The sequence below is a fragment of the Solea solea genome, chromosome 9, assembly GCF_958295425.1.
Source record: "Solea solea chromosome 9, fSolSol10.1, whole genome shotgun sequence".
Lineage (NCBI taxonomy): Eukaryota > Metazoa > Chordata > Actinopteri > Pleuronectiformes > Soleidae > Solea > Solea solea.
The window spans coordinates 16,940,524-16,963,813 of NC_081142.1; the positions used below are offsets into that span (position 1 = coordinate 16,940,524).

The window sequence follows — 23,290 nt, forward strand, 5'->3', positions numbered from 1 at the left end:
GCACTCCATACATGCCACATATCATATTGGTGTGTGTGTGTGTGCGCTACCTGTGTGTGCTCCTTGCTGTAGTCTGTGGCCGTGCTGTCCTGTGGAGGAGCCGTGCTATAGGTGTGAGCTTGTGCTGCTTGGTAGTGCTGGTACCACTGCTGCATGGCCTCCTGCGTCACACACACACACACACACACATCAGGCAAAGAGCAGATGAATAAATGATTGTTTCTTCATTTCCTCTTCTTTGCTGATTTTGTAATTTGACTTTCTCTCTCTTTCGTTATTGTTCCGGCAGACCCCGCTCTCTCTCTCTCTCTCTCTATCTATAGAATGTGAGCCATCTATTGGTGATCTAATCATGACTCATTTGCTTGGACAACTAGATTGTAAATTAAAATGCTGCTGGAGAAAACATGCAGAGGCAGAGAGGGAATGAGGGACAGAAGGAAAAGAAAGAGAGACAAAGCCAGTGAGGAGGCTTCATGGCTTGTTGAGTGTCACAGGAGAGGAAGCAGTGGCAACTCATTCTATCACCGCTGCACTCATCCATTTATTTATTCAGCATCTTCCAATCAATCATCAACCCGGCAACAACCTCTCTCACACTGTTTAAAACCAGCAACACTTTGATACAATTTGAAAGAAAAGAGACCTCACATTCATTTTGTCTCCGTGTGTGTCTCTGTGTTGTGTTGCAGTACCTGTGTGTAGGCCTGGTTGTACTGACTGTAGTCAGCGGAGGGGTCAGTGCTGTACTGAGCATTTGTTGTAGCAGCAACGCTGTGGGAGAAGGAACCGGAGCCCTGAGACACAACAGGAGCAACTGAGCTGCTGTAAACTCCAGAGGTGGCCTGTCTTCCCTGTGCTTTACTCCCAACCGTCCCTGTAGAGCCACAGAGTGCACACAGAGTGTTAGGGTTGGCTTGGAATAGTTTCAAATTTGTTCTTTCATGGACAAAGGCAACTGTGGTTAGACATATGGCAACATACTGTAAGGCCCCAGGGCCAGATCTGGCCTAGGGCGAGCTTTATCTGCAACATCCTCGAAGGAAAAATTAGATTTATATCAAATTATGAAGCAAAGGATCTGTTACATCACATGATGTATGTGTTGTTATTGGAACCAGCAGCTTGACCCATGGTAAATTGCTGTCAAGTGAACTTGACGAAAATGAATTTCTTTTCATCCGATTGCCTAGGTTTAAACATAGTAATGGAAAAAAGCAGCCAAAATGCTCTGTGTTCTAAGCGTTAAACCAGACAGTGTATGATGAGAAGATGCTCAGTATCCGTTGAGTTATTGCAAACGTAGAGTGAACGGTTCAGTTCCTACTGCTGCATCTTCACATTAAAAGCAGGGGCGAAAAGCACAGCTTGACTTTTATTTTGAAGTAGCCACAGGGAGTTTAATATCTCAGTGATTTTACCAGTTACTGCTTTTTTTACTCTTTTTTTTATGTGAAAACAGAGCACCAGACGTGACATGGGGGAAAAATACTCCACTAAATAGGTATAACATGCACATGAAATACTAATCAAGCCAGCACACCTAGAGCACCAACATCAGTCCTCACCATACATACCAAACATTAATGCATTTTCAAAGTTTTTGTATTTATATTTATAATTAAGTTTTGTCATGATACATCAAACATGTTTGTGTTTAGGTGTGTGTTAGTGTGAGTGCTTTAGTCCACGTTGTTCACAATAGACTTGAAATTTAAAAAAAAAATACACTCAAAAATGCACAACCTGGCATAAAGTTATGCATGAAAAAATTATAAAATATTCTAGAAATTAAAAGCCAGAAATGCAAAAATGTGTCTAGGTGTATTAAAGGGTTAATATTTCATCTTTCATCCATTCCTATCTTCGTATGGCCCTCTGAGAATTTGTTTGGACAAATCTGGATTAGACTGACAATTGTTGTTATTATTATTATTATTTTTTATATTACTAGAGATTAAATGTTTTATAAGAATCAATTTAAGGGAGTGTTTCACAAAAGAACAACAGTGTCGACTGTGTGTACCTTGCAGAACGACTCCTGGCATTACACTGGCCAGGTTCAGGTAAGGATTAGAGGGCAGGCGGACTTCTTTAGGAGGATCTCCCAACAGAGAACTCTGACCACTGCTGACCTGAAGAGAGAGAGAGGGGGGGTGAAGCGGGATTTAAGCATAACTGGCACAAACATTGAGCTACAGTATCTATTCAATCATTTTATTCTTGATTATGACTTGGCTTTTACCTAGGACTACAAAAATAATACTGTGACCCCATGATTTTAAGCTCAGCACGCTGACTTGAAAATTACGGTTTTGAAGTTGCAAAAAATTGAAATGTACTAAACTAAAGAGGCAGTGGAATCCTGGGAGGGTTGCTCTCGTCGTTAATTACACTTTCCCTCCATTAGAGAGACTTTAGAGGAGACAGCGCTGGTGCTGGATTCAGTTCCCCTAAGAACTTCAGAGCTGTGATTATCTTTGAACAGCTCCTTATTACGCATGATGATGATGATGATGATGATGTTAGAGCAGCGGTGCTTTATTTAAACCAGGCCTGGTGGTAGAGGAGATGTAGATCAGCACAAACGCAGAGTGCAGAAAAATCTAACATAAAAGAAGAGTGCTCGTACTTTATCTGTAAATAAGGGTGAGACAGACGTGTGTGGACCAGTTTGATTCACACACTCGCGCTCGATAGGGTGGAAGACAGATAGGAAGTGGCACGGACAGCGAGAGTTAAGGTCAAGCAGAAAATCCAGCCCTGCATGTCCCATAAAAAAAACATGTCAGTTGATCATTATCTTGAAATACTTCTCTAGAAACATAAAAGGGATAATTCATTTTTCTTTTTATAGTGCTATGACGTACACACACAGTAGACAGCGTTCAGCACACTGCCTGTTTGAAAAGGTAGAGCAGGGAACTGGACCACAGTTTTACACATTACACCCCGTAAATGTCGACCAAACTGGGAGGAAAAACAATAACATTGTACCTTAAAGCTATATTTTGAATATTTTAGACGCACAACGGCGCCAAAGTTATGTTATGATGCGGAGGATTAGTTTTTGTATTGGAAATAAGTGTAGCAAATATAGCATACAGTGAGAATTATATTGATTTTTTTTAGTTGGGCCTTCTCATGTTTTTTTCTGTGCCCATTCACATCAAAACAACGTGTTAATCCTGTCGCTCTTCTCCCGCCTCCCTCTAACGACTGTCTATATGAAAATGCAACACAGTGACTCTGCATAAATACCTTCACATTCACATACACAACAAACATTGCTTTTGTGACAACCCCAGATATGCATTTAAAATCTCAAGGCAGAAAACAACAACAACAACAAAAAGAACGATAAATTAAAAGCAGAGTTGAAATAACTGTGTGTTTGTACAACATTGTGAGGACAATTCCTGCCCTCAAAGGACTTTATGAGGGTTTAGACTCAGTTTTAGGGTTAGACTCATTGTTACATTAACCCTTTAATACCTAGGCCTCAAAATGTTCGTCTGGACTTTTTTTTACCATAAAAGAAAAGTGTCCTGTGTGTAAGTGTTTTTGCTCATTTTTTCCAGAATACCTTTCAATATCTGGCAGTTATTTACAATTTACTGCATGTTAAAATAGTAATTTAAAATGAAGAAAAACAAAAAAGTTTAAGTTTATTTAAAACTAAAACACTGCTGTACATTAACACCAGATTGTGCGAGCTAGATTTGAAATGTGAACAGTATAAAACATATTTAAAATACAATTTGTTTGAGTTTTTGTCTCAATGTCCAAAAACTGGCCAAGAAATGGAAACTGTGTAACCAGTGCAAGTTAAATTGACGTGCAATTTCTCAGTTTTCAGAATCTGCTGGAACCGTCGCTTTATTACAGTGATCCAAAGTATGCTTACACAAACGTGCGATACGCTCTGTTTTAAAGGGTTTAATGGTTTGGCATGTAAACATTAGGGTAAGGGGCTAAGGACTGCATCATATCCACAAGTGTCCTCACTAAGAATGCTGTGCAAGAATGTGTTTGTAAAGGTGTGTGTGTGTGCGTTGTATTCACAGTTCTCACCATGTTAGCCAGGGTACAAGCATCTATGCTGGTGTGCTGGCCTGATGATGTGTAAACTCCTCCAGGAGGTTTAGGGGGAGGTGGGCCAAGGCCGGAGTTACTTATACCCAAGGAGTAGCTCTGTCCCTGCAGCTGGGAGGCCACCATGGTCCCTGGAGGAGCTGGCTGTCTGTCACAGGGGTAGGAGGAAGTGGAAGAGGTGGAGGAAGCAGAGGGGGTTGTGGAGATAGAATGGGTGCTGTTTTGTTCTCCCGCTCCAGCTCGACCCTGGAGGTATGGCATCATACCTGCTGCTGACACCACCACTGTGGCATTGTGGGCCGACACAGGCACGGACTCCTGGCTCAAATCTGCAAGGAGATACAGAGGATGGAAGAATAGATGGAGAAGATTAAGAAATAGGAGGTAAAGACACGACATTGGGGATAAGTGTGAGAGTGAGAGAGGATGGTTGTTTGTCTCTATGGAGTGACAATGTTCAGTAAAGAAAAATCCCTTAAAGGAAATTAAATAAGGGGAAATGAAAGCAAGGAGACGAGCGACTCCAGACTGACTCATAAAAAGGCTTTTCCAGATAACCATCAGTATCTCTGTCTCCTGAGGACAGGGACGAATCAGAACTGAGCTCCGTCCCCATCATCTGTGTGGAGCTGCTGCACTATTTGAGAGTAGGTTTTCCTGCTCGTACATGATCACTTATCATGTTTATGTGCAGCCTGGCACATTATTCCACTCACTCCGGGGGCTTTTTTTTAATAATCACAAACACATGCACACACACACACACACACACACACACACACACACACACACACACACACATACACACACACATATACACAAGCACACACATATACACATACTATACACGAGCACACAGAAAACATACAGAAACAAAAGGACACACTTCAAAGATGCACATGCACAATAAAGGCAAACTCACACTAACACATACATACACAATCGCACTTATTATAAATCTGATATTGCTGTGAAAGTTGGCCTCTGCAGAACAATAAAAACAATCAGCTCTAATAGCCTTAAGCTAACAATCTCAGCTGACACATGCACACAATCAAAGGAGGGAGACATCACACACACACACACGCACGCACACACACTGTGATCCATCACTTCCATTTAAAAACAACACAGCTCTTCTCAGCTGGAGATCTGCATTGTAAATGCAATGCAGTTGCCCGGGGATGTGATGTACAGTAATGTAATACTGCACAAAAATCTGCAGAGGGGGAAACCTGACACATCGACACATGATGACTTACATCATCTTTTACATGTGCCTCTTGTGTCTTTAAATCCTTTTATTGAACACATCAAACAAGAGAGTCAGAGTCACAACAACAGAGGAAAATACACATAATGGTTGTTCTGATGTGGCTTTATAGTAAAATGTTGTGTGTTGGATTTGCTATTAAATACAGTGCGGCTACAGCTCACGTACTGTTACAATTATGGGAATGGATATACCGGCATTAACTTGAGACACATTTAAAGACAAATGCATTCAAGATTTAACCCCGAGCGTATCGCAGACGACACGTTTGCGTAAGTGCACTTTGCATCACTGTAACAACGTGGTGGTTTGTGCGATCGGTAAAATTCCAACAGTTTCTAAAAGCTGAGAAGTTGCACGTCAAAGCCAACATGTGGTTATTACGGTAATTTCACTCGCGCTGTTGCAGGAAGCCGGCAAATCAGCATCTTTGTCACCAGAGAGGAGAGAGTTGGAAAAACGCCTGTAGATAGTTAACATGTTTTGGCCTGTTTTAGCACATTGAGACAAAAACTCAAACAAATGTTATTTTAAATATGTGTTATACTGTTAAAATTTCAAATTTAACACGCAAAATCTGGTGTTCATGTGCAGTTACAGTGTTTTGTTTTTTTCCAATACAGCATTTTGTTTTACTTCATTTTAAATTGCAGTGAACATGCAATAGATTTTTTTTAGGTCATTCTGGAGAAATGAGGCAAAGCAAATTTTCTGGCCCCTTAAAATAAGCAAGAAAAAAAAGTCCAGACGAACATTTGGAGGCTTAGGTGTTAAAGGGTTAACAACGGAAGTAACAAGGTTCTGTTTTTGTTGGACATGAAAAGGTAAAATTTTATTTCAATTAACATGTTTCCTTAATCTTTGACATTTCTTATATGAAGCATCTTTAAATTTAGCAACTGTACATTTCCTTATTTTCGCTTGACTAACCATCTGCTTTTGTAAAACACTTTGGCTCAACTCCTGAAATTTTTGACGCACTCTATAAATAAATGTGTCTCTCAACGGTGAATGACAAACGGGATGAAGAAAATATGATGAATGCAGCTCATCACAGGTCACTACTTTAACTACAGCTTCCTCTGTTTTGCAGTAATTGTTTTTTTTTTGTTTTTTTTTTACTGAAACTCTCTCTCTCTCTCTCTCTCTTGCTTACCTGTAGGGGAATCTCCCAGGAGGCCTTTCCCCAGTGACACGAGGCCTGGAGGCCGCAGAGACAACGCTTTCTGCATCAGCAGCCTGGATGGATCCCCGAGCAGACTGGAGACCTAAGGGTGAAAAAGAAAGAAAGAAAGAAAGAAAGAAAGAAAGAAAGAAAGAAAGAAAGAAAGAAAGAAAGAAAGAAAGAAAGAAAGAAAGACAGACAGACAGACAGAAATGATCAATGAGATGTAAAAGGAAGAAGAGAAAGATGGAGGCAGAAAAAGGATTTGAGGGACGGAAACGTAACCTTTCACAGTGATTACAATCCCTTCGCTGTGAGTGGAGAGGGAGAAACTAGTGACGTGTTCTTCCTCATGTTGTAGCGCACGTTTAGTATGAAATGTAAATACAACACTTTAGAGGAAGCTGCTCTTCTTTTAGACTTAGGGCGGCATGGTGGAACAGTGGATAACACTGTTGCCTCACAGCAAGGTGGTGTTGGGATCGATTTCTGTGTGGAGTTTGCATGTTCTCCCCATACTCTTGTTGCGCATTACCAGCTGTACAATGACAATAAAGATCTTTTCCTAGTTCTTTGCCCAGTAAAGGAGTTAAAGGAAGAGACAGAATCACTAACACCATATATTCTGCATCTTAATGCTTCTAAAGCCCCTTCAAATACGTCAAAAACATGAGTCTCACAGAGTTTTAGGTTCACTTGAGCGAGGAGAGAAATCATTATAGACACAATTCAAAAGGAAATATGTAAATCAAAATGTTTCCTTTGAGCACAAAAAGAAGAATTTCAGGGTTGATTAGATTCATTTAAGTGCTGAAGATAAAACTGTAAGAGCACATATGCACATGCCACACAGAAATGTACGACAAAGGTGTCTTACGCTAGTGATGCGTTTGTCTTTGATGTGAAGAAGCTGCTGCTGTGCGAGCTGCATGTGTAACAGGTTCTGAAGGACTAGTCCGTTACCGAGCATGGCACTCTGTCAAGGAAAAGAGGAAAAAGTGTCAAACAAACTCATCCACACACACACACACACTGAAAAAAATCATGATTATGGGGTTTGGCGACCTGGTGAGCTTTTCCCAGTGTGAGCAGCGCTGTGGTGAGAGGAGGTCGCAGGAAAGGCAGGCTGCTGTGACGCCCATACTTCCCTAAACAGGAACAAACAACATCATCAGTCAGTGCCTCTGTTTGTGTTTGTCTTTTCTTTTCTTTTTTTTTACATTTCTTGCCCTTAATGCATCAATCAATCAACATCTCAACGGGCATACAGGTGGAATTATTATAGTGGAGTCACACAACAGATCCATCAGTCCTTTACGACACAATTAAAGACGGTGACACACAGCCCACTCCCAACTCCCTCATAACATCATTAGCAGCCTTTCCTGCCACCATGGCGGAGGAAACAAACTGAGTCACATGACACCCGGGGCTCTATAGACTGGTGTCCTCAAGAGTTTGAGGAGATGAACAGAAATGTGTGTGTTTCTGCATAAAGATTGAAAAGTGTCCACTCTGTCTGTCCACTTAATCATTTTAATGCTAGAGCTGAAACAATTACTCGATTAATCGATTATTAATCGATTACTAAATGAATCATCAACTATTTTGATCATCGGTTGGTGGACAAAAAACAAGACATTCGAGAACATCATCTTTTCCAGGTTTGACAAACACCGATCAACATTTGTTTTATCGTTTTCTGACATTTTATAGACCAAGCGGTTACTCGATTCACCAAGAAAATAATGGACGGACTGATCGATTATGGACATCATCATTAGTCGCAGCTCTAATTAATACTTCTGTATACAGCATCTTTCATACTTAAGAACATTTCAAAAACATAAAACACGTGAGAAAGAGTGCACACACAGATAAATAAGTGCTTCAGACTGGTTTTAAAAACATGCAAGGGCAGCAGAATAATGAAAATAAAAGACATTCATTAAAAAGGTTTTTTAAGGATTTAAAAAACATCCAAGTGCAGTTTGGATAAGCAAATATCAGGAACGTTCCATGTTCAGAATCATTTCTCACCTTCAGGCGAGTGCCACTCTTCTCACTTTGTGTGTGTGCCGCACAAGGCCTCCTCATAATAAATGTAAGCGTCAATGCTAATGGTAGTTTCCTCCAGAATAGCTGGAGAAAGTTTAACATTTAATCAAGGTCCTAATTTTGGATTTTAATTGTGCAGAGTGCGCGTGCCGAGAGAGCGAGAGCTCGTCTGCTTCCACCATCCTCTCTTCTTCCTGTTCTCGTTTTTTTCCCATTTTAATACCTGATTAGCCATTCATCACATAATGAAGCCGTCGTTTGAGGTGATTACAATAGATGGAAGCAGAGTACAGTCTCTGATCAGGACCTTGACAAACCTCAAAATGTAGATAGATTATTCAAATGAATCATCATGGACGTTCTGTCTCGCCCGTATGTTTATTACTCTGCTCCTCACTGAACTCTCAAGTCACTGTTCAACACACAGTCTCATCATTTCTATTCCATTTCCTGGGAAATATTCTACATCATTTCCTAAATACTGAAAAATATTAAATCTGTCTTTTAAATTTCTAAATTTACATTTATATGCTGAGCTCACTGTGGAAGAAAAGTGTAGTGACACACAATCATTGCCCCGGAAAAATATGAGTAATACAAAAAACTGATAGTTTTTCAAGAATAAAGTCGTAATATTATGAGAATAAAGTTGTAATATAGTGACAATAAAGTCTTAATATAGTGACAATAAAGTATTAATATTGTGAGAATAAATTGTAATATAGTGACAATAAAATTGTAATATAGTGACAATAAAGTCGTAATATAGTGACAATAAAGTCATAATATAGTGACTGCGTCAAGATGAGGAACGTGGAGCGTTGTATTTTGGTATGGGGTTTCACAAATAAAGAAATACGTAATCTTTTTGTCACATCAGCACCGCATTATCTTTAGCATCAGGACTTTGAAAAGATTGTGAAAGTAACTGAGTGTGTTTAGAAGAAAGAATCAAACAGATTTGGAGAAAATCCTCTCTTTTGTGGAGGAGGAAATGGCTGCAAGGCTATCACTAATTCTAACCTAAACAAATCAAAACTAAAACAGCTATTATTATAAGGTAATAACAATAAATGAATCAAAAGAATTCCAGTAAGAAAATAATAATAATGATAAAGTGCAGTTCCATGGGTTCATATTGTGATTTTCAATTTAGAAACCAGTGATTTTTGTCAGCCTTAAATTTTGAGTTTCAGCTTTTAGAACTCAAATGACACAAATATCTGTGCTCTAGGTAACAGCGCTTCACACCGTCATTCACAGTCACGTCGTACCTCCTCTTTTCCCAGTGTGGTACGGTCTCATGAGGATCTGCAGGGCGGCCGGGTTGGTCATACTGGTCAACAACTGGGCCAAGTTTGGCTCTGGCAGCAGACCTTTCCTATTACTGAGAATCTGAGGAGGAAACAACACAGACACCGACACATAAGAGGAGGAAGTATGTGTGTATGTGTATGTGTATGTGTGTGTGTGTGTGTGTGTGTGTGTGTGTGTGCGTGGTACATGTTGTCATTAGGATCCCCTGATGGCTGTGGTAATCATTACACTAGCTTACATCATCACAGTGTGTCTGCACTTTCAGCCGAGTGTGGAGCTGCTCTGGTAAACTGAAGAAAAAAGATAATCCATGCTGCTAATGTAAATAATAATCATAGCATAATTACATTTCAAACTGTTTACATTCACACGCTCCCCTTCAGTTATATTTATTGTCATGAAACTTAAAAGGTCATATCTCTTCATAAGCGCATACTTTCCTTTTAACGTACAATATACTGTATGTATTCTGCTGCTAATCTTGTGTTCCCTTAAAATTATAATCTTTTTGGTGTCATTTTAATTCTGAAGCAGCAAATGTGGAAGATTAATAAAGTGTGTGATGATTCTGATGCTGACAAGCAAACAAAAATATAAAAACGACACAGAAGAGCAGTGGAGAGGAAGGAAATCTTTGCCTTCCACAACATCACAACGTCACAATTCCATAGTATTGCAACTCTATGATACTTGCAATTTTCTTCTCCTCCTTAAACTAAAATTGAATGATTAATTCAGTCTGAAGTGGTTTATTTCCATCAGTTAAGTGAGTGGAAATGTCACAGTCAGGAAAACTATTTTTGAAATCTACGTGTGTACAAGAGTGTGAACATCACGTTTGTAGGAAATCTTTCAGCTCATTTATGCAAGGTTGTTTTTTTCTTTTCCCAGTATACTTCTAAGGATCTTGGATTTATTTATTTTAACACTTCCAAGTTCTGGAATGATAGTGTGCATTGTCTGGTCCCCATTTGGCTTTGTTTGCCCTGATGGTATGTGTGTGTGTGTGTGTGTGTGTGTGTGTGTGTGTAGGGCTGCAAACTAATGATTATTTTCATCATTGATTAATCTGTCCATTCTCAGAATGTCAGAAAATGTTGAAAAATGTTGATTAGTGTTTACCAAACCTGCAATTGATGATGTTCTCAAACTAAAATGACTCCATTTTAATAATTTCTGTGTTTATATGGAGCAAAGAAACCAGAAAATATTCACATTTAAGATGCAGTAATTGGTTAATAATTGATTAATCAATTTGAGTGGTTTCTTTCCTGGTAAATCGAGTACTTTTTTTGGTCCATAAAATGTGAGAAAATGTTGAAAAATGTTGATCAGTGTTTACCAAACCTGCAATTGATGTTTTCAAATGTCTTGTTTTGTCCTCGAACCAAAATGATTCAATGTTTTAATGATTTCTTTGTTCTATGGAGCAAAGAAACCAGAAAATATTCACATTTTTGAAAATGTAATCGGTTAATAATCAATTAATCTGTTTGAGTGTTTTCCCCTCGGTAAATCAAGTAAATGTTTTGGTCCAGAAAATGTCGGAAATAATGATGTTCTCAAATGTTCACAAATGTTTTACTGATATTTTTTTTTGTCATATGGAGTAAAGAAACCAGAAAAATTCACATTTAAGAAGCTGAAAAATCAGAAAACTTGTTTTAATTATTGGAAAAAACACTCAAACTGATTAATCAATTATGAAAATAATTAAAGGTTAATTTAGTAATCGATTAATAAATGGATAATCGCTGCCAACCTTTGTGTATTTGTGCTCCTGGCTGAGAATGACATCAACTCCAGACCTCCATAATTTGTGGTATTATAAAGTGGAATTGGCGCTTTACGGCCGACGCGCTCTTCTGAATCTTGCATTTTGTGATGATTCAGCAAAGCAACTCTGCCAATCATCAGCTCCAGTACGCCCCACTTAGGAAAAAATGCCGTGGCTAGAAATCAAGAACTAATCTTTTAACGTGATCGTGTTGGAGACTCGATCATGAACAGACTGATTAGTTCAATTTAAAGTTAATGTTTATGTGAAAACCAAAACTTTAAAAAGTCAAGATGAACCTGTGTGTCACAGATTTTCTTTCCAGACACCGACTCTGTGAGGAAGAAATAAAGAGCGGCTCTAAAAAGTCAAGCCACTTCAAAAGAAGCAGCAATTAAAGCTTTGATAATGTCATATGTGATTGGCTCCCACACAGTATGTGCATGCATCATATGTTAACTACTTCACTTTACTCAAGACTGTCATTGCGATGTTTTCACTTAAACTGGACGTCTGAGAGTAAAGACACAGATAATGAGGTTAATTAAACTCTAACCCTGTCCAGCACTCACACAGACAGGAAACTCTTTACACTTGCTTTTTAAAAAAAAGTCTCTGCTCCACTGATGTGTCCATTTATTTTTTTGTACTTTTATTAATCCCCGTAGGGAAATTCCTTCTCTGCATTTAACCCATCCTCGACTAGATGGAAACCTTCCTAGAATTAGGAGCAGTGGGGGTTTGGTACCTTGCTCAGATGACCCCCGGCTCTTTGACCTGGTGATATGGTTAAAATATGCAAAAAAAAAAGGTAATTTTGAGGCTTATGTGTTAAAGGGTTAAAGGACGAGTGTGTATTGTTTAGCGCCATCTAAAAATGTTAACAATTTAGTATTTAAAATCATGTTCTTTATTACTTCATTTATCTTCACCATCACACGGAAATGAAAGAAAAACGTTCTTTACATTCCTCTTCCCTTATTCAGTGTGATCACTAATAAACTGACTGACTAACTAAGTAACTCACTCACTCACTAACTAGTATGCACTAAGTTGCAGACTTCATGGAAAACTCACCTTCATTTTTAAGATGATAATAGAAAAGCCCCCACCACAGACTCTACACACTAGACCTTTAACTATAAATAATGCAGGAGATAAAAAGAAGTGTTTACGACATGTATGCATTACATTTTTGTTTAATTTGAATAGAACATAACAAAATCTACAAATCTGCGATGAATTTATAAATCCAATGCAACAACGTTCTTGTAGCTACATCTTCCATTTGATTCCGCTCAGTCCACATTTATTAGCCGACTTAATGTTTTACTCCCTTTTTAAACGGGAAACATTTAATTTGCCTCAAGTAAAACTAAATCTCCGCTGACTTGTGTTTAATCAGACGACCGTCTTAAGGAACATTTCCCAGTTTGAATTCAATCAGTCGCTATAAGCTGCGAAAATGTAATTCAACAGACTCAAATGAAATCCTATTGAATTAGTCTGCGTCTGTTGGACCCTCCTGAGCACTGACAGCAGCAGCAGCAGTTAGGTTTTTGGTTTTTTTTTGTCTGGCCCAGAGACAAAGCTATTTAAAACAACATTAGCTGGATGGTGATATTTCCCACTCGTCTGCCCCTGAGCTACAGCATGACTTCAGCTCATGTCAACCTTGTTTCCTTCTTGTCACATCCAAAAGAGAAAGCATTACTGATGAGGATGAAGTGGGTTTGACTCCTGTCTGTCAGCAGGAGAGGAAGAGGAGAGAGGACGAGTGTGCTGCAGTGCACACAGACAGTATATAAGTTGGTGTGTCACTGTGTGTGTGTGTGTGTGTGCATGTTCAACAAGGCCAGTCATGGCTGACAGCGTCTTTCAGGGGAAGAGAGAGAGAGAGAAGGAGAGCTTTACCACCGTTTCTTTTACTTCGGCTGGAGAAAATGTCACCATGCATCAGTCTGTTTGGCTACTGGCACAAAATACACCCACACAATCACAAACACACACACACACACACACACACACACACACACGCCAAGGAGGTAAGGAAGCTGTGAGGAAGGGAAGGCGAGAAGAAACCCATAAGGAGAGGGATGGATGGAGAAGAAAGGAGGAGGCAGGGGGAGGCCATCTGGTCCCTAATGCTTACACTCACAATTACTAACTGCAGAAATGAAGAGAACTGCTTCAGAGAGCTGTAGGCGGGGAGTAAGGTCTTCATCACTTTCTGAAGGTCTCATGTTTTTTTTTCTCCCTTCCACACAGCTCACATTCACAACAATAACATTGTTGGAGCCTCAGGGGCACTAATGAAACCTCCCTGTCCCCCCTCGTCCTCAGATGCAGTCCATCTCTTTCCAGCACTTCTCTCTCTCAATCAAGCCGTTTCCCTTCTCCTCACATCTGCCTCATGTCTTCTAAACAAACAAATTCATTTCCACCCTCTTTATTGCTAATCCAGGTGGTGACACTTACTGCGCTGCGTTTTTTAACCTGAGACTTTTAAACCATGTCGAGGCTGAAACTCTTCAAACGCACACATGACAATTCCTGCTCGGCAGCGGATGCACTCAGAAAAAAGAAAAAAAAAATGCTGTCTGTTACATTTCAGCAAAAAACTGATGGCGCAGCAGTTTGAAATTCAAGACTGACAGAAATAAGGTAACATGATGTACAGGTAAGTGCATACAAGGATTATTTTTGTGTGGCAACGGTCATTAAAATGACATCATCTGACTTAATGTGGCCCTGTACTCTTAACTATTACTTGACTTGACTTTCCATGGCCTACAGGCCAAACTCATAACAAACCATGAACCTGCACCGCATGTGAAAAATGTAACTGAAGATTTTCACATGATTTTCATTGTTATATGTTGTGTTCATAGGCTGTTCAAGGATAAATATTCAAAACATCACAACTGGCCTTGATGAAAGGTCATATAACGATACTGACATGTATGAGCTTTACACACTGGAACCACTAGAGAGATAAAACTGAACGCGAGTAGAACGTGTCACTTGTTCATTCAGAATCAGCCGTTCGTCAACACTTGAAGCTCAGCTTCAACTCTTCTCTATGGCAGTGGTCCCCAACCTTTTTTCCTTGAAGCCCCCCTTGCTTGTGTCCAGGACAAACCAGGGCCCTCCCAACCCAAACCCCTGTCCAGGGTGTGCACACAAAAAAGAATAAAGTAAAAAGTTTAGGTTTTTGTTCCTATTCTCACAGTGTATATAGATAAAAACTGGCCTGTGCTGCCGTTAAATCAAAACCAAGGTATTGCCTTGTTTTCTTTTTTTGATCCTCACACAACAGGAACGTGATCAGGACAAATAGGTTAATAAATTGAAAGGTGGACCAAACAAATGAGTAGAGTGTCTGATTGGGATGCACAAATATAATTATATTAACCTCACAAACTCAGAGCAGTCAAAGCCCTGTGCCCCCCCATGTGATCTCTGGTGCCCCCATAAAGGTTGGGAACCATGGCTCTATGGGATGGCACAGAACAGATTTTTTATCACTGCGGTGACTGGACAAATGCGGCAAAACCGTCACTTCCACAGAAGCTCAGCTTTTCTGGGAGTCAATGCAGAATTTATGTAAGAATTTATGTATAAATAACTGGGCCTGAAATGAGCTTACCATGTTTCAAAGACCAGCAACCACCACTGCTATCAGTAGATACTGAAGATTTTAATATAAGTAGTAGTTTTGAACTAGAAAAATGTATATAAAGCTTCACCACATCATTCTTCTGTGTCACTTCCACGCATAAACACACAAACGTGTTACGTCTCATTCGTCGGCGACAGTTTCCTTTTCTACCACCGACTGTAGCTCCAACTTTACATCCAGTAAGTAAGTGTGAGTCGGGTTTGCTGTGTATCTGAACGCCTGTATGTATCGGAGTCATACTGTGTCACAGGCTGCGAGTTTTTCGGTTTATTTCAGGAAGCAGGAGACAGTGGAGGAGCCCAATCAGTCTACAGAACTATAATTATCATGTCAGTCCCTCTCTGCTTCCACGGCACCGTGTAGGAGGGATACCACGGCTACAAAGGCTCTTTCAGCCAGAGGGTGTTTATGCATGTGCACCACGTCAAACCTCTGTATATCTCAACACTGGATGTGCGATAACCAGTCGGCGCCGGCTTCACAATTAGCTGTAGCTGTAGCCGCAAGCATGTCAGCTTGTTTTTGTGTGTGTTTGTATGGTAAGAGGTTTTGGTAGTATGGTTTCAGATTTCAGTAAAATGCTTTGGGTTTCATTTATTTATTTATGTATTCATTCAATTAATCCAACCTGTTAATATTTGAGTGAAAAACACTTAAAGGAACACTTCCGATTAACATTTAGCTTTGTATTACTAGAATAGGGGTAGTATTTTTGAGAAATTGTGCCCACCAGTGACACTTGGTCCGAGGCTTGAAACTGCAACACTTATTCCGCAGTTTTTAGACCCACTCATAGGGGGGCGGGACCTCATTCCCAGAATGTAAACAGTGTCCGCCATCTTTGCTAACAGTTACGCTAACAGCACCAAGTGTCACTGGTGGGCACGTAAAAAAAAGAAAAGAATGAAGATATTTCTCAACTCAGGGGAAACTGAGGTTGGGAAGCACAATTTTTCAAAAATACTACCCCTATTCTAGTAATACAAAGCTAAATGAAAATCAGTGAAGTATTCCTTTAAGTGAAGCTGAATCCACTCATTTCAAATGTCACCAAAAGAGCTACCAACATCTCCTTTTGTGTGTTCCCTCACACCTATAAACACAATACCCTTGTACTCTAGTACACTTCAGTGGACTATTATACTCACCGGCAATATACAGTACAGTCACCATTTTAATCTAGGGTTGCTATGATACCAGAATTTCAAACCTGATACTGATACACTAGAAACCACAATGACAATTTGTTTGACCGCACAAAACAGTACAGCATCATGAAACTGTAAGTGTTCATATTCTGTGATTCTGCTGACTTTCATTGCTGATTATAAAATAAAAGTTGCTGAGTAAGACTGCCACATTTTGTCTTCTTGCGGGTCAACTTCTTAATCAGCTTCAATCTGGGACATAACACTTTCAGACATAAACATTTGTGTAATCACAGTTATCCTGTGAAATAACACGGTCTGATCATGTAACAGAGGACAGCACTGATGATACTAACACCGTTCCTAATGACTATCTAATCTGATATTCATTTTATTACAGATTTCTAACAGAATAGGATTTTTTTTGACAACCAGAATACGGTCACCGGATAAGTGGCACCCAGTGTGGTCTGCTGCTGCTGCTGCTGCTGGAGTCCATCTGCTTAAAGGTTAAACATGATCTTCTGCAAACATTGTTTGAGTTCATGTTGCATTTGTATCACTTTCAAACCAGTCTGGCCATTCTCCTCTGACCTTTGATTTCCACCAGAAAACCACCACTCATTACCTTTCTCTGTTAAGCCCAAAATATAGTGTAGTTGTGTGCGAAAATCCCAGTAAATCAGCACTTCTTGAAAGACTGAGACCAGCCAATCCAACCGTGTCATGTTCAAAGTCACTTCAATCACTTTCTTCTTCCTGGTTCTGATGCTCAGCTGTAACTTCAGCAGGTCAACTCGACCATGTCTACGTGCTTAAATGCAGTGAGTTACTACAAGTACTGCAGATATCTGTGTTAACAAGCAGGTGTACCTATTTAAGTGGTGAGTGTATTATAGTCATTTGATGAATGAATAGATATTTTATATGATTGAACTCTGACTTAAAAAAACCTGGGTATTCCTTCACAGGTGTGTACATACAGTATTTGTATGTTATATTATGAGCTGTATTAGGTAAATTGGACACTCTAAATTGACTGTAGATGTGAATGTGAGAGTGAATGTCTCTATGTGTCTATGTCTGTCCAGCACGTTCCCCACCTATGTCAGCTGAGACCGGCACAGCACCCCCCGTGACCCCTCATGTGGAGGATAAAGCAGTAGAAGATAGATAGATGGATGGATGGATGGATGGATTATGGGCTGTCGTGCTCTTGTGCAAAGTACTCACCATGCCCTGGGCAGCAATGAGAGCAGCCAGTGTGCTTCTCCCTGAGGTGCCGGGAGTACAGAGCGACAGACGCGCCTCCTGTCCTCCCACCAGTGTTCGGTCCATCTCTGTCAGAACAGCCTCTGCTTGCTCTGCGCTCTCATACTCCACCACACCAAAGCCCCGCACAGGACTAGCCTCATCCTGAGCAAGCTGGAAGACATTAGTAAAAAATAAATAAATACAATAATTAATATGGCAGAACAATTTGAATCTAATTGAAATAATCTAATAAAAATATAACCTCACGCAAAAAAAGAACTACACCAAATCTGTTAAGATTTTCGTAAAATGTACGATTTTCTTTTTTTTTTTTTTTAGGATAAGGTAGAAGTAAAGGAGAGTTTTTAAAGTCTAAAATCTCACCAGATAGTTGAGTAATTTGTATTGATTGGCTACACTCTTCTCCCAGGTAGAAAAGAGATTGTTTTGTGCCAAATGCCAGTTTCCAAAAACAGTTCTCTATAGTGACACTTGCAGGCTTGCAACGGCTGAGAGTGAGAATTCTGGGCTTCGGCCAAAACAGTTAAAAAAAAAAAAAAAAAGAGTAAAGCAACACTCATACAACACAGCAATGGTCACTTTCCTGTTCGCCTGATGAGCTGAACTTGATAAAACTCTATTTTCTCTTTCTGAGCGTGAGATGTGCTGGGAGCTGATCATTTGTCGATATGTATTCATAGAGAACAAACAACCAAGGCTGACCAAAGTGCTGTACAGAATGACAACAATAAAATAGAAAGCAAAAAACATAAAACATTTAAAAACGATACAGAGCATAGTAAAAAAACAAAAACAAATAAACAAATAAAAGGAAACAAACAAACCAAAGTCCAGTTCAACCTGAGTTAAATACCATGGAGTAAAAGTAGGTTTTTAAGGCAGATTTAAAGTTGTCAACAGACAACACATTCCAGAGCCGACTGCAATGAGCCACCTCTGCTCTTTAACTTTGTTCTTTGTGATTTCCATAAGCAGCTGGTGAGCCAACCTAAGCTCTCTGACTGGAGTGTGTAGGTGCAGCAGTTCAGCCAGATGCTGCAGGTTGATTTAACAAACAAACAATAGAATTTTAAAATCTATCCTTAAACGTACTGGTAGCCAGCGGAGTGAGGCCAATATTGGGTGTTATGTGATCACGTTAGCGATTCCCAGTCAGAAGGCGTGCTGCAGCACAAGCTGCAGACGATACATCAATGACTGGTCGATGAAAGTACAGCGAGTTGCAGTGATCCAGCTGTGAGGTGATTAAAAACATGGATTACCCTCTCCAGATCTCTGGGGTGGAGGTAGCGTCTGACCTTCACTAAAACTCTAAGTTGATAAAAAAAAATTCCTGATCACAGAATTCACTTGTTTATGAAATTTAAAAGTGTTTCTTCCTTTCGTGTTAGTTTTCACTACACATAAGACTCAGCTGGGGCAGCAGCTCCACGTATATTCTGAGGAGCATTTATTGCCTTCTGTGCAATTCCATTCCTAGGCAAACTTTTGCTCACTGCTACTTACTGCTGCGGTAACAGTATGTGGAAGTCAGCTACTGCTGTTTACCTGTAAAATATGGGCGCACACAAATCCGACAATTAAATGCAAATTCAACAGCGGAGGATGCACAAGGTCTCGCTTTTTTAAATCATGCCATGACCTGCATTAAAAATGATCAATGTTCCATAATAGCCTCTTTCAACAGTACTATTATTTTGCTATTTATTCAAACCTCTGCCGTTTCTTAGCGTTATTTTCTTGGCATAAGCCGACGAAATTTTTCCACAAGTTCACTCGTTTGCCGCTCTTTGAGTTGGCCTCGTCTCACTCTGCATGATGCCGTGTTTCAGTATGGCAATCATCCTGCTTCATTTGGCCCTTTGTGAGTGTGGTACACGTCTGCTCCTCGACGATGTGTGGGCTTCCTTCACGAGATAAAATTAGATGCTCGGCACTTTGCCGTAACTGGGCTGATACACAGGAAAAATTAGAGTTTCACTGACAAACACAGTGAAGCCAAAATATGGCAGACTGAAATTCAGCTTTTATCATTTGTTGATTTTCAAATCCTACCTGCCTCCCCTGTTTATCAATCTCTCTCTATCTCTATTTCCTATTCTTTGCTCCTCAGTGTTATTTTCACTTATTGTTTGGGGGGTTGGGAACTCTTTTATTTGCACTGCCTCCTCTGCCTCACAGCAAAAGATTGGCAAGTTTGAATCTGGAGGTCAGCTGGTGGAGCTGAATACGGCCCCCAGACATTGTTTATATTCAAAAATTAGGACAAAGTTGCCAAACTCATTTTTAATTAACATTTTACATGCTAATTTTCACATGTCCTTGCTTTAACATTTGTTTTTATTTTAAAGTCTCAACAACAAGCTCCAAACTAAAAAAAATGGCTTCAAATTTGTAAGAAAATTTAAATATCAAACAATAATAAAATACTGGGCCAAAAATTTTACTTTTATTTCATTTTATTTGAATGCCCGGCCCACAACAGAATTTTATTTTCCTTCCATAATCCAAGTACTTGAGCTTTAACCTGTCCATGTTCTGTTACCCATGGTGCTGGATAGTATTTTGCACCCAGCGAAGTTAAACTTACAATCAGACACTGATGAGGAATAATTGATCTGACCAAACTGTGATACAGGATGTGGGGAAATGGGTTTGTGTCCAACACGAAACACACCAGGAACAAATGGAGCTAATGTAAGAAGAAAATAAAGGATATCTGCTTCATGTGGCTGTTTACTGATTTACTGCTTTACTGATCAACTGACACAAAAACCTAGTGTCTAACGTTCATGATCTCTTTTTCAGATTTCACTCGTTACTTGCAGGAGGAAAAAAAAACAAAAACAAAAACAAAAACCCTAGAGGCATTAATGCCAAGGGCTGTTTTAATGGAGGCAATGTGTTTAAGACTGGGTTCTTCCTTCAGTGCACAAGAGGAAATGTAGCTACTCAAAGATAATTGTAATTATCTTACATGAGCTGCATGCTGCTAAATAGAGGTTTCATTTCCCTCATCAGAGAAGATAAAATGCCGGCAAACACTTTCATTTATTTCCGTTTTAATAAACCATTAGGCCATTTGAGCGAAGGGAGTCCCTGCAAACAGCTTGTCTTCTATTTTTGCGCCACGTTTATTGCACATCTAAGAGTATTATTTATCCAGAGAGCTGGTTGGTCGATTACTTCATATGATTGGATTCAAAAGACAAACACAGTCTCCTTTAGAGGAGTTACCATGGGGAAGGTGTAAGACGACAGAAGCAGCATCAAACCCAAAGACACAGATGATCAAAGATATAAATCTGACTCGGCTCTTTCTGACATTAAAGGTGGATTATAAAAGTTTCTTTATCAACGAGTACAGGAACGGATCTAAGCCAAATAATGTCCTACTTTCAACTTAATGTCTTTATCAATGAAAGGCTTGGCCTTTTTCCAGCATGGAAAGTTGACGGAACAACATCACATCACATTTTCTTTATGGTTACTGGTCAATAAATGGATCTCTGATGGTCTAAGAACTGCTGACCGATAAAATGACGTCTGAAGATTTAGCTCTCTGTCGAGAAAGCCCAGTCACTTCCAGAGCGACTAAATAATGTAGGCAGGATAATACCTTAAAGCTAATGGACGATACGGAATAATCACAACAGCTAAAACCTAAAAGCTAAAAGCTTATGGCTAAAATACACTACACCTCAGTGGTAGAGTGAGTCTCTTTCAACTGGAAAGTCGAGGGTTTGAATCCTGTCTACATACGAATGTGTCCCTGGGCAAGACACGGCAGAGTGTGAATGGATATTTAACGGATATAAATGCACACCATTTATCATTTCAATTTATTTTGGAAGAATACACCGGGAAGTCGACTTTTTCGCGTTCACTGTCTGAGACAGTTCGACGTGTTTCTCACACAAAAATGTGTTTGGCTTCACTTGAGCGTTTGTGCCTCACAGAATGTTGTACTTGAGGAGTTTGACACTCTAACGCTATTTTTGCATTCATCACTTTCCCTGTGCACACAGTGGAAACCTGAAAACCTCACAGCACAGAGGAAGGAGAAACTCATAACTGTGTAAATGAACATTCCACCTCAGATCACGTGAGGTGGTTTACATGGTTTGAAAATCTAATTAAAGTTTTTTTTCTGTTGAAACTAATATTTTAGATGGTTGTGTTTTTGAACGTCAAAAGGATACACAATGATATAAATGAATTAAGTCACCATATATTTAGATTTTAACCAGAGGAAAAACAAAGCACACAAATCGATTTTCCCTTGTTCTCAAAATGTCTCAAAAGCACCCCATAGACAAAAGTCTAGCTCCGTCACTGCCCACAGGTTCACAGACAGTGACGTCAACCAATGAGAGCACAGGCAAAAGCTTTGAGTGTAAACAATCAAACTGGCAAAGTGAAAAGTGATATTACCTCAAGTTTGCAAAACCAGGCACCAATTTGACAACAGTAGCTGTCAGTCACACTGGTGTCCACTCGCATTATCGTCTTTTTTCCCCTCTGAATGGGAAAATAATTTTTCAAAATCGATATCAGGCTCTCTGGAAGAGGATCTAAAAGTAGTGATTGAGACAATTAACTGCTCATACTTAAAAAGTTATTTGTCCTTCTTCATGAGCTTCACTTTCCAAAAGGAAAACTAAGTCCCAGCTACTGTAAGTATAAGTAATGCTGTCCAGCTCTTGAGCACACAGTGTGAGCCAATTATGGAAACACACATTTATAAGGCCCACAGAGATTGCAATTCCATTTTTTTAAAAAACGACCATATGATCACACAATAAGCTATATAATCTTATCCGACACTTTTCCAGTAAAAGTTAGATTAGAAAATCAATGGGAGACAAATGCATTTGCACCATCTCAACCCTGAGTGCTGACGCCTGTTACCATCAGTGTTCAATCAAGTAGCCCCTCCACTTTTCTCCTCCCTTCCTCTCATTCATCTGATGTTCCCTCCGGTCTGAACAGAGGGAGGGATGGATGGATGCAAGAAGGGAGTGAGGGAAATGGATGTATGTGTGGAGGAGTAGGTCGATAGGTTATTATCATCAGCATACATCAAGCAACCCATATGGAAACGACTCAAACCACTTTTCCCCTGGATGGATGGATGGAAGAGGGAAAACCTCGGAGACTGATTGACAAGTGGAAAGGCGGAGGGAGGCTAATGGAGGACATGAGCCAGAACAGACAGAAAACAAATAACAAATAAAACTATGATGATCAATTTTTGGTAAAATAACAAACAAATAGGAGTGGTGTGGGTAAACTGTGACACACTGTAAAACATACATTAAATTGAATTGCATGCAAATGACATCGACGCAGTCATCAACTGTGTGAGTGCGTGTGAGAGTAATGACGCAAAGGCTAAGTGAGCGTCTGTGTACCCACATTTTTGCTATATAAAAATGTTCAATCATTACTCAGATGTGCACCGACAATTATGCAAATGTATCTGCGTACGGTACATGAC

At 39.7% G+C, this 23,290-nt stretch overlaps 1 protein-coding gene across 1 annotated transcript in view; it reads right to left on the reverse strand.

The window, feature by feature from the left end:
- The window catches only part of raver2 (ribonucleoprotein, PTB-binding 2), a 74,342-nt gene that overhangs the window by 8,518 nt on the left and 42,534 nt on the right, over nt 1-23,290 (reverse strand). The window contains exons 5-13 of the mRNA XM_058638894.1: nt 17,749-17,940; nt 9,866-9,986; nt 7,599-7,681; nt 7,411-7,509; nt 6,525-6,636; nt 4,075-4,424; nt 2,027-2,135; nt 696-877; nt 51-161 (exon numbers count right to left, since the gene is read on the reverse strand). Coding sequence (XP_058494877.1) covers nt 51-161; nt 696-877; nt 2,027-2,135; nt 4,075-4,424; nt 6,525-6,636; nt 7,411-7,509; nt 7,599-7,681; nt 9,866-9,986; nt 17,749-17,940 — 1,359 coding nt within the window. The remainder of the gene's footprint in view (nt 1-50; nt 162-695; nt 878-2,026; nt 2,136-4,074; nt 4,425-6,524; nt 6,637-7,410; nt 7,510-7,598; nt 7,682-9,865; nt 9,987-17,748; nt 17,941-23,290) is intronic.